Below are 14,103 nucleotides of genomic sequence, written 5' to 3' on the forward strand. Positions count from 1 at the left end.
GATCAAAAGTTATTTGATCATCTCAATAGATGCAGAAAAAGCATTTGACAAATTCAACATCCATTCATGATAAAAACTCTCAACAGAATGAGTACAGAGAGAAAGTTTCTCAACATAAAAAAAGCCATATATGACAAGTCCACAGTTAACATCATACTCAACAGTAGAAAACTGAAAGTGTTTCCTCAAAGATTAGGAATAAGAAAAGGATGCCCACTCTTGACACTTTTCTTCAACATAGTACTGGAAGTCCTAACCAGAGCAATTAGGTAAGAAAAAGAAATAAAATGTATCCACATTGGAAAGGAAGAAGTAAAACTGTCTCTATTTGTAGATGACATGATATATTTTATATAGAAGACCTAAAGACTGCACTAAAAACTGTTAGAACTAATAAAAGAATTCAGCAAAGCTGCAGGTTACAAAATCAATTTACAAAAATCTGTTGGGTTTCTATACAGTAACAACAAACTATCAGAAAGAGAAATTAAGAGAAAAAATTCCATTTTAATTGCATCAAAATAATAAAATATCTAAAAATAAATTTAACAAAGGAGGTAAAGACCTGTACATGGAAAATATACAACACTGATGAAAGAAGACACAAATAACCATTCATGGATTGGAAGAATTAAATTGTTAAAATGTCCACACTACCCAAAGCAATCTATGGATTCAATGAAATCCGTATCAAAATTCCAAAGGGATTTTTAACAGAAACAGAACAAACAATCCTGAAATTCGTATGGAACCACAAAGGCCCTCAATAGCTGAAGTAACCTTGAGAAAGAACATAGCAGGAGGCATCATGCTTCCTGATTTCCAACTATATTACAAAGGTATAGCAAGCAAAACAGTATGGTATTGGCATAAAAAACAGACACATAGACCAATGGAACAGAGAGCCCAGAAATAAACTCATATGTATGTGGTCAATTAATTTACAACAAAGGAGCCAAGAATATATAAGGCGGGAGACGTAAAGGAGTCTCTTCAAGAAATTATACTGGGAATACTGGACAGTCACATGCAAAAGAATGACACTGGATCACTATCTTACACTGCACACAAACATCAACTCAAAATGGATTGAAGAGTTAACAGAAGATATGAAATCATAAAACTCCTAGAAGAAAACTCCTTGACATTGGTCTTGGCAATGATTTTTTTGGATTTGACATGAAAAACAAAGGAAGAACCAAAAATAAACAAGTGGGACTACCTCAAACTAAAAAGTTTCTGCACAGCAAAGGAAACCATCAACAAAACGAAGAGGCAGTCTATGGCCTATGCGCTGGGAGAAAATATTTGCTAATCATATGTCTGGTAGGGGGCTAATAGCCAAAATATATAAAAACTCATACAATTCAATAGCAAAAAAGCCAAAAAAACAAAAACAAAACAATCTGATTAAGCTATGGGCAGAGGATCTGAATAGACATTTTTACAAAGACGACATACAGATGGCCAATAGATACGTGAAAAGGTTATCAACATCGTTAATCATCATGGAGATGCAAATCGAAACCACAATGAGATATCACCCACACCTATTAGAATGGTTATTATCAAAATCACAAGAGAGAAAAAGTGCTGGCCAGGATATAGAGAAAAGGGAACACTTGTGCACTGTTAGTGGGAATGTTAATTGGTGCAGCCACTATGGAAAACAGTATGGAGATTCCTCAAAAAATTAAAAATAAAACTACCATGTGATCCAACAATTCCACTTCTGGGTATTTATCCAAAGGAAACTAAATAACTGTCTCCAAAAGGTTATCTGTGTCCCCATGTTCACCGCAGAATGATTCACGATAGCCAAGACATAGAAACAACTCACGTGTCCATTGATATATGAATGGATAAAGAAAATGTGATATATATGTATATATATATGTATATATATATATGTATATATATATATGAATTTCCTTCTTTTTTACAGCTGAATATTCATATATATATACATATATATATAAATATACAAATATTATTCAGCCATAATAAAGAAGGAAATCCTGCCTTTTGTGACAACATGGATGGACCTTGAGGGCATTTTTCGAAGTGAAATATGTCAGACAGAGAAAGACAAATACTGTGTTATTTCATTCATATGTGGTATCTAAAAACACAAACTGAGCATAGATACAGAGAACAGATTGGTGTTTGCCTAAAGCAGGGGGTGAGGTGAAATGGGTGAAGGCAGTCAAAAGATGCAAACTTACAATTATAAGATAATGTCTTGGGATATAATATACAGCATGATAACTATAGTTAACAATACTGTATTGCATTTTGAAAGTTGCTAAGAGAGTAGTCTTAAAAGCTCTCATTATAAGAAAAAAACTGTAACCATGTGACATGACAGATGTTAATTAAACTTGTGGTAAACATTTTGCAATATATACATATGTCAAATCATTGTTTCATACCATGGACTAATACAATGTTATTTATCAATTATATCTCAGTAAAAAATTAGAAAAAACATTTTAAGAGTATTAGTAAAAGTTCTAAGTGACTTTAAATGGCCTTGGGATGGAAAAAAGACTTTCTAAGCATTACCTAAAGTGAGAAAATGATAGCACTGACCTAAAATTTTACAATTTCTGTATGTAGAAAACCAGAACTGAAATTAAAAAGGAAATGACAAAATAGAAAAAAATACATAGACGTGGCTGACCACCATCCTGCCCCAATGAGGAAACAGACTCAGGATATAACAGGACACGCGCTACTGAAAAAATGCCTCTCTAAGCTTTAAAAATGCTCTCTTGAATACTGGGAATCATGATAATGCATGGAAAGAGTTTAGGGCTGGCCCAGCACTTGACATTTCTAATAAAAATGGTTTTACAATATTTATTAATGCACGTGTATGTGTTGGTTTGTTTGTGTGTGCGTGTGTGTGCATGCACGCACGCGCACATGCACAAATACATCTACACAACCAACTCTCCCATTTTGCCCAGAACTGATCAGTTTGATAACTGAAAGCCCCAGGAAACTCCTCAGTCATCAAATTGGGACAGCTGGTCACCCTACTACATGCATACAGAGCAAAGGACATGGGAGAGTATGCACCAAGGTTTTAAGAGGACTTAATTCCGGGGAGGAAGTCTTATAGATTGCTTTTCTTTGTTATGCTTAGTTGTATATTCTAATTTATTCATAAATGTGTTGGTTTCATGATAAGGAAAAAACCACATTTATTTCAATTTGACATTTTAAAAAAATTGAATAGAGCCTCTAGAACTATTAATCGCTATGGCATAATTCCCAAAATATAGGTCGGGTCAAATATTAGCAGTTCTTATAATATGAGAAAATCTTCCAGCCCAAAGACATGACATGCTATCAATTTACCAAAAATGTTCCCCATGCATGTTTTCTGTACTTTCACATCTTGACAATTAGCATGGAAAATCCAATATAATTGCTTTAATAAAAGGCATGCTATGCAGTTATATTAGCATGCAATGCTCTTAGTGCTGTCAGTAAAAATTGGAGATGCTCCACATTTCTATCCCGTTGAATGTACTGACATTTGTGATGTCATCATTTCAAAGACTGACTTATGTGCTAAAACTTTATCCATTACTTATGAGGATTATGTGATTAACTTTGCATCATAATGATAGATTTTTTGATTTATTCTTAAATTGAGGGGTTTTATTTTTATTTAATTTCCTTAAGAATTGGAACTGTTCCTAACTTAAATACATACTTGGAAATGTCTTTTATTCTTTGTTTTTTTTGTAGAGGAGATGGGTGAAGGTGGGTCCCAGATCTTTTGAGGAGGGAAAAGAAAAGGGTATTTTCATTATTCTTTTAGTATCCAGGGGCTGGGAGTTGCATGGAAGACAGATGTGGCAGGGAATGACAAACCATGGGGCAGCCTCTTCTTGTGACTAGGAAAAGCCTCACGATCCACACAAAGATCCCCCAGTACCAGGGGGATCATCTTTCATTTCCTTATTTAGTACCAGCAAGCTGTTAATGGCTTGACTCAAGTCTTTCCAGTTACGGTATTTTTGAATACTTCTGCATGAGATTTAGAATGTCTGAGTTGTTAAGACAGAAAAACATTTTTGGAACAGTGGAAGCACACAAGACAGCCTCTGATTCCCTAACTCTGCTTCCTAGAACTAAACTCAAAACACGGACACACATAGACAAAGACACACACACACACACACACACACACACACACACACAGCTGCTGGCCAGGACCTCATGAAAACATAGACGTCACCCTGTATCTCGGCCCTATTCAGAAACCCATGCTCTCTGGTTTAAACAGCTCACCTACATGACCTGAATCCACTGAGCCATAATTCCAGATACATTTGAAATCCCATCTTTGGAATCTGGCACCATTTTGAATCAGGCCCTTACATTGACTGCCTCAGCTCCCTCTACAGAGAATTGCCTGTGCTTATCACTGTTGGCCTTAATTAAGGAGCCCAAATCAAGTATCTGGGATTACATTACTGCTCTATCAACTGCTCTCTGGCTTTGCCCAAGACAAAGGGTCTCTTTTCAGCAATTGCAGCTAATCAAAACCAAATTGAGCCACGGGCTTTACGGCTCTTCGAAACAAAACAAAAGCCAAGCCACACCAGAAAGTACTCCCCCTTCATTGCCCCAAATGCGTCTCCTGAGTTGTCCCTTGTTTCTCACTCCTTTCCCCAACCACAGCCCCCTCCATATGCAAACTGAAAAAGAAGGCCACCAGGTAGACTTTTTGATGGATTCAAGAAAAACTTACTTTCTACCCACCATTATACTTTTTAGAGGAGCTCTATGGGGGGGTATCTGGAATACCCCTCGGAGACGATACAGCTTTGTTTTCACAGAACTGCAGCAGAAAGTCACGCGAGTCCTTGAAGATGCACACAGGCTGGCAGCAAGCTGAGTTCTATGAACCTCTGTGAGCGAGTCTGGAGGAAAGTAAGCAGCATGGGAACAATCAGCCTGTAAAGTCTGCACCCAAAGCGAAGTGCTGGGGCTCAGGCCAACTCAAGAACCCAAGATTGAGGAACATACGAGCCAATGAGCGTGGGCAGTTGACCTCTTGTTTGAAGGGCTGTCACAAAGGCAGCTCATTAACCCACAAAAGATCCCACTTCCACATTCTCTGGTTTCTAAGCGTTGGCAGCAGCGTTCGTGTTCTTTTGGACCTTGTGGTGCACATCGTCTCTCTTCCCTCCCTCCTTCCAATCCATTACCCGGTCCCAACTGTTTCCTTTCTCCACAGTTAAGCAGCCATAGGCCTGGCTCCTGTAAAAGTGCCTCCCCAACCTTCCTACCTCTGTCTCCTCCTATTCTGTCTCATGCCTAGAAACAAAAATCATATTTCCGTAGTACATTTTCTTAACCTACTCTGTCCACAGAATCTACCACTGGCTCTCCATTGATTAAATTATATGCATTGTTTCGATTTAAAAAAATGATTAGGGATTAAAGGGGATTTTTACAATGCATTCCTTTCCCCCATCATTGAACAACTGTCATCTCCAATTACTGATACAAACAGCAGTGCCCACTCTCCTTCTCATCCCCTATCAACCACAGCTCCCACGGGCCCTGCCTTTGAGCCCAATGGGAGTGCATGGAGACAATGCCTCAGAGCCGCTGGATTCTGAGACACAGCAAGTGTCGTGGCAGCACAGATGGAAACCCATTTTCAACTCAGACTCGAAGCAGAAAGTGACTGAACACCCCCCGCCCAAAGCTGTTTAAAACAACACACTGAGTATGTTAGTTGGACACAAAGAACCTCATTGCCCAAAGAGAATAAAGCCTGCGAGGAGACTCCAAACACAGTTCAATCTAGGTAGTGAGAGAGAGACAGAGAGATGCAACATCAATTTAAAGAGCCTAGCCAGTATTTGCAAAATACATGGGGAAAAGCAAAATCTTCCCTAAAAATCAATTCATGAAGATTCATCAGTTAGAGACTACACTGGGAGCAGTGACATAAGACTAGCTATTTTTGGGGTTTAGTTATAGGAACTTTGAAACAAACAAACAAAAAATCACAGCACAGCTGGTGCACAACAAATTCCTGGAGAAAGAAGATTCCAGACAAGCGTCTTTAACCCACCCAGGTTACTGCTATCATAGGTTCATGAATGAAGAAAAAGTAAAGATTGTCATCATAACCCACTAGATGTTCCTTTTAGCTTTGCGGGAGAGATATGGCAAAATATATAGGTAATTGTATGTAGCTCTCATTTCTGAGCATGAGTTCAGCCATTCTCAGTAAATCCTTCTCTTGGATTTGTAAGACACCTGCTCCCCTCCTAGAAGGACTGGGTAGATTCTCACTGACTCTTCCTAGAGGCCTCTGATTATTCAACTAGTACATTTCATTTAAAAATCACAGAAATTTCTCTGAGGCCATCCCATTTATTTCTAGCTCTGTATATAGAGATAGCACTAGTTATGTATATCTGCATATTTCTTAGTGTTTAAACATATTGATGTAATTTGGTCCCATATTCCAAGTAAAAGACTCTACCAGATACTATGAGGACACACAGTACATTATTCTTACCCCAAAGGGCTAACAATCTAGTAAGATGAAAGAAACGAGAAGTCAGGAGTTAGATAATGATGAAGCAATTAAGAAATAACTCAGTCCTCGTGGAACTGCTATGGCAATCTGAGGAAGAAACCCCACCGGGACTGGGTATTCTTGTGCTGTTTTTCCCTACATGCAGGAAGTTGCAATAATTTTCCTACTGAGTCTTGCTGGATGTTTTGGGTGTAGCCCCTTTACCTACCCCCAAAAATGGAAGTTTAGGTGTTGGGCCTGAGTTGTGATGTTCCATCCCCCAAACCTGGGAAGGGTGTTGGGGAAAAGGTCACTTGACCACTAGAGACCCAAGAACCAGCATCTTTGAGAGAAATTTAAGTCAGAAACCTGTAGAACATCCAATGAGAAATTCAAAGAGGCTAGAATTAAAGAGAAGAGACGGAAAGAAAATATAAGTAGGAGGGTGACCCCTGGCTAAAAGCCAAGGAAGCCAGGGTAAGTGAAACCAGAGGATGGGCACAGAGTCTGGGAACATTCCCCAGGTCAAAGAAAACAGTTGCAGTAGCTTTTATTAAAAGGAATTGCACCCATGGATTTTAGTGGGTTGAGTCATCAAAGGGCTTATTGAATGCAGATGCCACTTCCCACCAGGTGTGCCTCCTTCCCATCAGGAAGGGAGGGATGGAGCTTTCCTACAAGAGTGTACCCAGGGCCGACCCTAGTGTTCCCTAGAACATTTCTGAGGTGGAAGAAGAGTTCCTGCACCTACGTCTCTGACCCAGACACTTCCTAGTGGCTGATTTTAATGCTGTTGGATGCCCACAACCTCTTCCAGCACACACTTAAGGATGTGAGGTGGAGAAGGGAGTCTTGGGTCTTGGTGATCTAGAGAAGCATTAATAGAATGCACGGAGGTGTGAAGACCTTGAAGACAGCATCTTTTGTTACCTCGGAGACCCAGAAGTTGTGGTCTTCCAGCAGCTGGCTTGAGCAGAACGTACATTGTATCTGGAGGCCAGCCCAGACTCACAAATCCCCCCTTACTCCTTCTCCCCGGGGCCCAGCACTAGTTATAAAACTCCTTCTATGTATATGGTAATAGCTTCCTTAATACTGACCAGCTGTTAGGGTAACAGTGGTGCCAGGGATGGCAGGGAACCAGCAGGAGTGGAACGATGACAGATACCAAAGCGAGGGCTCTGGCCAGCAAGCCGCGGTGAGTCATTACAACTGAATTCTGTCGTGAATACAAAGAGCGTGTGTCTTTTTGAGTAAGAGGTGCTACTCTGGGGTTTTCATTTGAGTATCAGCTGATGCAACCCATATGGCTGATGGTCTGTGTACAGTAGGCAGATGGAACAAGAAGGTCTAGGACAGTGGGCTGTTTGGTCTGACAACAGAATCACCTGTGAAGTTAAGACTACAGATCATTGGGCCTCATCCTTGATCTACTGAATCAGACTATTCAGGGGTGGAGGCTTGGCACACATACATTTTTTCAAACTCCACAAGTGATTCTGGGGCATAGCCAGGGTGGTGAACTGCTATTCTCGAACAATGCTTTACAACGTTGGGATACAAAATGAGGACTGAATTCTGATACTATGTGGTCAGCTAAACTGGGAGATATTTGGGGCCAGGTAACCTGTGGGGATGTTATATGCTTAGGTCATCTGCGGAATCAGAAGGCCTTCTTGACAAACAGGGTGACAGCTCTTGATCCAGTGATGAGTGTACCTTCAGTATGGGGCTAACAGGCAAGGACTTCAAATTCTGTTTGAGATTATTTCCCTTGAGGTGGTACAGGGGAAAGAAGAATACATTTTAGTCTGCGCTCAAGCCTTTCCCCAAGAATATTATTTTGATTATCTTTCTTGGAAGAGAAATGAAAGTTACAGTGGACATGTTTAAAGTTAGATATTGATAGTGTTTTTAAAATATATCAATCAGAGAGAATCTTCTTGTCAGCTTGAGCTAGCCAAATACATCTCTTATCCCTAAGTATTTAATTCACTAAGTTAAATAAGGCGGCCCCAACAGGATTTGAATCACTGCTCTTCTGATTGGACTTGACTGAGTAAATAGGCCCCTGGCTTGTACACACTTGCTATCAGAACAAGAGCCACCAGTGGAAACAAAGCTCAACTCTGATAACAGTGGGAGGGGAGGGACTTCCCTGGTGGTCCAGTGGGTAAGACTCCACGCTCCCAATGCAGGGGGCCCGGGTTCGATCCCTGGTCGGGGAACTAGATCCCGCATGTATGCCACAACTAAGAGTCCGCATGCCACAACTAAGAGATCCCACGTGTCACAACGAAGATCCAACACAGCCTAAATAAATAAATAAATATTTAAAAAACAATAGGGGGAGGGGCAGGAGGCGGAGTGGAACACACTGTAAGAAAGCAGAGCTCTTTGAAAAGTGGGACGACTGCAGGAAACATGTCAGTTAAGACTCACCTTCTTCTGGAGGATATCCCCATAGGGAAAGCAAGGCAAAAATGTAATCCTAGCACAAGTCAAGCCAGGGTACAAGGAGATTATTAACCTTTGCTAGCCCTGTAATCTCCCCCCATGAAAATATCCTCCTTGTAAGCTTGGGTAGAAGCACAGCTCGTAGATAGTTTACTGTTGCCACCACATCCTTCTTTAGCAAGCAGGTCACATTTCATTTTAAAGTTCCTGGTGTTGGGCTTCCCTGGTGGTGCAGTGGTTAAGAATCCACCTGCCAATGCAGGCGACACGGGTTCGAGCCCTGGTCCGGGAAGATCCCACATGCCGCGGAGCAGCTAAGCCCGTGCACCACAGCTACCCGGCCTGCGCTCTAGAGCTCAGGTGCCACAACTACTGAAGCCCACACGCCTAGAGCCCGTGCTCTGCAACAAGAGAAGCCATCGCATAGAGAAGCCCACGCACCACAATGAAGAGTAGCCCCTGCTCGCCGCAACTAGAGAAAGCCCGCATGCAGCAACAAAGACCCCACGCAGCCAAAAATAAGTAAATAAAAATAAATTTATAAAGTCCCTGGTGTTAATTGCTCAATTTGACCAAGACGAGAATGGGTTCCAATGGTCCAAATTCTTCTAACTCAGTCAATCAATCCATGGACATGTCCACTAGCTGGCCGCATAACGTAATGTCATGGCAGATATCTGGCCACTCAAAGTTTGGTTGGATTGCATTTAATGTTTTGAATGGGCCCAGGGGTCAGCTGGGGTATTGCCATGGCACAGGCACAGTACATGGGCTCAGCCGCCCCAGGTTGCTATGTAGAACAATCCTTCCTCCATATTCTTTTGCACCCTCCAAATTTCATGACTGCCTCTTCAGTTCAGGGAGGGGCCAAGATACATGTGCCATCACTTGGTTAGAGTGATAGCATAACAAAGTTTGGGGGCCAAAGGACTCCCTGTGAGGACACTTGGGAGCCCAGATATCTGTTGACTAAGTATATTAGTCAGACTTCTCCAGAGAACAGAACCACTAGGATGTACTGCATGTGTGTGTGTGTAGATAGATAGTGTGTACAAGAAGGAGAGTGAGAAGGGCTTCCCTGGTGGCACAGTGGTTAAGAATCTGCCTGCCAATGCAGGGGACACGGGTTCGAGCCCTGGTCCAGGAAGATCCCACATGCCGCGGAGCAACTAAGCCCGTGTGCCACAACTACTGAGCCTGCGCTCTAGAGCCCATGAGCCACAACTACTGAAGCCCACGTGCCTAGAGTCCATGCTCTGCAACGAGAAGCCACCACAGTGAGAAACCTGCGCACCGCAACGAAGAGTAGCCTGCGCTCTCTGCAACTAGAGAAAGCCTGCATGCAGCAACGAAGACCCAATACAGCCAAAAAATAAATAAATAAATTTATTAAAAAAGAGTGAGAGAGAGAAGAGAGATGTATTTTATGGAATTGGCTCACACAATTATGGAGGCTGGCAAGACCAAAATCTGAACGGTGGGCTCGCACGCTGGAGACCCAAGGAAGAGTTGGTGTTGCAGTTCAAGTCCAAAGGCTGTCTGCTGGCAGAATTTCCTCTTGCTTGGGGGAAGTCAATCTTTTGTTCTATTCAGGCCTTCAACAGATTAGGTGAGGCCCACCCACATTGTGGAGGGCAACCTTCTTTACTCAAAGTCCATCCATTTAAATGTTACTCTCATGCAAAACACCCTCACAGACACACCCAGAGTAGCGTTTGACCAAATATCTGGGCACTACAGCCCAGCCAAGTGGACACATAAAATTAACCACCACAGCATTGAGTGGGCACCCTCATCGGCCTAGAAGACCGTCCCTCCTCAAGCATCAGAGAGTACCAGGTACAGGTAGTCAGTAACAGGGGTGTCCTTCTTTCCCACGTTGTACAGGGGTGGCGAAAAGAACTAGATAGACCCCCCAATCCATCAGAACACCACCTGGCCAGAATGGTATTCATCCCCTCTGGAAGTCACAGTGTTAGAAAGAACGAGAGAGACTAATAGTGCCATTTGAAGAAAGTCCTTGTTGCCAGCGCGCGTTTGCATAGGGTCCTGAATGAGGATGGAGGGACACGTCGTGACCTCAGTGAGTAGGAGGAAATTGTCGGCTGTATGAGGGTGAGGCCAGGAGTGGTCTCACACAGCCCAAACCCCACTCTGCTTAAATATTTGTCTTTTCAGTGCTTTGAAGGCTGTACCCCAGGCTTTTGTTTACCATTCGTTTTCCCAGAAATCAAAATCCCTCTGGAAAAACTTAGTCACATTGTGGATTGTGTCCACCTTTATGAGTTTCACAGGAGTACACAACGAATGGGAGACAGTATCTTGTAGAAGAATTTGGCAAAAGAAGACTATTGTGACTCAATTCAGGGCAGTTAAGGTTACCACTGTCTCTCTACTGAAAAGCAATCCGCACAAAGCCAGTAAAATCAACAGTAGAGCAGAGAAGAAGCCATTGTTACTGCTGCGGAGTAAACCACTTTAAGGGGTCTTGTCACGCCCTGCAGGCTTGGAAGTTCCGAGTTCCAAGTTTGCTTTCACTGAGCAAAGCAAACCAGGAATCTATAGACTTACATGACATGAACTAAATCAGACCAAGCCTAAGAGAAATGAGCTCAGTGACGATGTAACAGATCCCCCACCTCTTCTCTCCCTGATGGCTTGCAAACTCCTGAGGGCAGGGTCTTGGCTTTGTTCTCTGCTGTGTCCCCAGAATCTGGCACATCACAACCTCTGCTCAGCAAACTTTTGTGGACTGACTGATTTGCTGATTAAATAAAGTTCAAAGCAATCTTTCTGTAAGTATGGACACAAATCACAGTGGTCAAAAAGGAACGAGACTTTTTGGTAGGAAAATTGGAATGTTCTTGGAGTGTTTAATTTTTGAAATGAATTTATTTATAAAATGGCCACCACCTCTGCCCGTCTGCTTGGCCCTCAGTAACGTGAGACTGGGGAATGGCATATTTACTTAGCACCCATGCAATGCTCTGGGGCACACTTGATAGGTAAATATGGCAGGGTGGGTAGCACCCAACCTATTCATTCACAACAGCCCTTTCCCTTCCTAGCAGAGAGACAGAAGTTCCTGGAAGAGTCTACCAGGTTGCTAATCTGCCTGGATTTTAACTCGTTGAGGGCAGAGACTGTATCTTATCCCCAGAACCTATCCTACTGCCTGACATATACAAAGTGTGCTCAGACGATGGCTATCAAATGTTTATGTTCCATTTTTTCTTGCCCCGCAAGGAGACTGGAACGTGGGGGGATTTCAGGAAGCCTGTGATAACAGAAAGCTGGTAAAGTGAGCAAAGCTGATTACAATGGAATATCAGAAAGAATTAAGAGGATTCACAGTTGATATTGACAAAGAGAGCAACATTTGAAGAGAATAACTAGAATATTGAGTAGGTGGAGGTGATAAGAAGACCAGAGTAAAGAAAGATAACCAGACCGCGAGTGAGTACTTACTTACACTGCCGGGATATAGAATAGATTCTGATTTATATAAAAAGATGGGAGAGCAAGAGGTTGGGTCTTAAGGAGATTCAAAGAACATGGAAGGTAGAGTTCCCAATTTCAAAGAGCTTACACATTATACTTTGTGTGTGTCTCTGTGTGTGTGTGTGTGTGTGTGTGTGTCCACTGAGGCATTTTATTTGCACAGATGTATTACATCCCTTGGAAAAGAATCCCAGGATTTTCCCTCCTGTGTGTTTTCATCTTGCTTCATGGTCCACGATGCCAGCTGAGGTTGGCAGTACAATGAAACCAAACTGACGTGAAGGGAGCAGGTTATTCTGCCATTTTCCCACATCTTTGAGCTGCACATCAAGTCTGGGGCTGATCACTCCACACCTGCTTAGCCTGCCTGTGAGGTTCACAACAATTTTCCCAGCTCTGTGATCAACGATTTCAAACTCGCCAGCGTAACCATGCTCCATCATCACAGTTAGAAACTGCATGATGACTTCGGAGGATGGCCTAATGAGAACCTGGGGTTCGCCTCTCTTTTCAGCATCGTAGATGCTCTTGAGAACATCAGCCAGGACCTTCATGGGCACCATGACAGTGACACGGAAAGATGGCAGAAAGCAACACTTTTCCATTAACGATAACCCGGACCAAGTGTCATAGCAAGAAATAATAATTTAATAATCAGGGATTATTATCAGCTTAAATAATACCTATAATATGAATATTATAATGTTATATACAAATATATGTTATATATAAATATTATATATTTACAACTATATTTCATTTTCATAAACTAAGTCATAGGTTAAAACCCCACAAGTAAACAACAAGGTCCTACTGTATAGCACAGGGAACTATATTCAATATCCTGTGATAAGCCATAATGGAAAAGAATATGAAAAAAAATTTGTGTGTGCATATATATATGTATATATATAACTGAATCACTTTGCTGTAGAGCAGAAATTAACATGACACTGCAAATCAACTACACTTCAATAAATTTAAAAAATAAAAATAAAAATTCGGGCTTCCCTGGTGGCGCAGTGGTTAAGAATCCGCCTGCCAATGCAGGGGACACAGGTTCGTGTCCCGGTCCGGGAAGATCCCACATGCCCCGGAGCGGCTAGGCCCGTGAGCCACAACTACTGAGCCTGCGCGTCTGGAGCCTGTGCTCCGCAACGGGAGAGGCTGCGACAGTGAGAGGCCCGCGCACCGCGATGAAGAGTGGCCCCCGCTCGCCGCAACTGGAGAAAGCCCTCACACAGAAACAAAGACCCAACACAGCCAAAATAAAAAAAATAAAAAATAAAAAAATTCAAACTTAAAAAAACCCCACAAGTATATATAAAATTTGCATTTGTCATCTTAAAACAGGAACTGAGGCTTTTAGTACTTTCAAATGAATAAGCCCTAAAATCACCGTTTGAATGCTGCTGAAAACCCTCCAGCTCCTCTCAAAAGCCACCCATCACATTACAACTAACTATAAAGTGGACCCAAAATTAATGCCTGTACTTTCATTCTTGTAGGGCAATGAATCTTGACGATTTGGGGGACATGAGTGCTTTGCCAGTATGGATCTTTCTCCCAAGTTTATATAATTC

The 14,103-nt window shown here is 42.0% G+C and overlaps 1 protein-coding gene across 1 annotated transcript; it reads right to left on the reverse strand.

Annotated features, from left to right (window-relative positions):
- Window positions 1–12,735: 12,735 nt before the first annotated feature.
- LOC118890861 (40S ribosomal protein S15a-like) lies at window positions 12,736–13,083 on the reverse strand. The gene has a single exon (XM_036844232.1). The coding sequence runs from the start codon at window positions 13,081–13,083 to the stop codon at window positions 12,736–12,738; it is 348 nt and encodes a 115-aa protein (XP_036700127.1).
- Between the last annotated feature and the right edge of the window lie 1,020 nt (window positions 13,084–14,103).

This window comes from Balaenoptera musculus, chromosome 2 (genome assembly GCF_009873245.2).
Source record: "Balaenoptera musculus isolate JJ_BM4_2016_0621 chromosome 2, mBalMus1.pri.v3, whole genome shotgun sequence".
NCBI classification, from domain to species: Eukaryota; Metazoa; Chordata; class Mammalia; order Artiodactyla; family Balaenopteridae; genus Balaenoptera; species Balaenoptera musculus.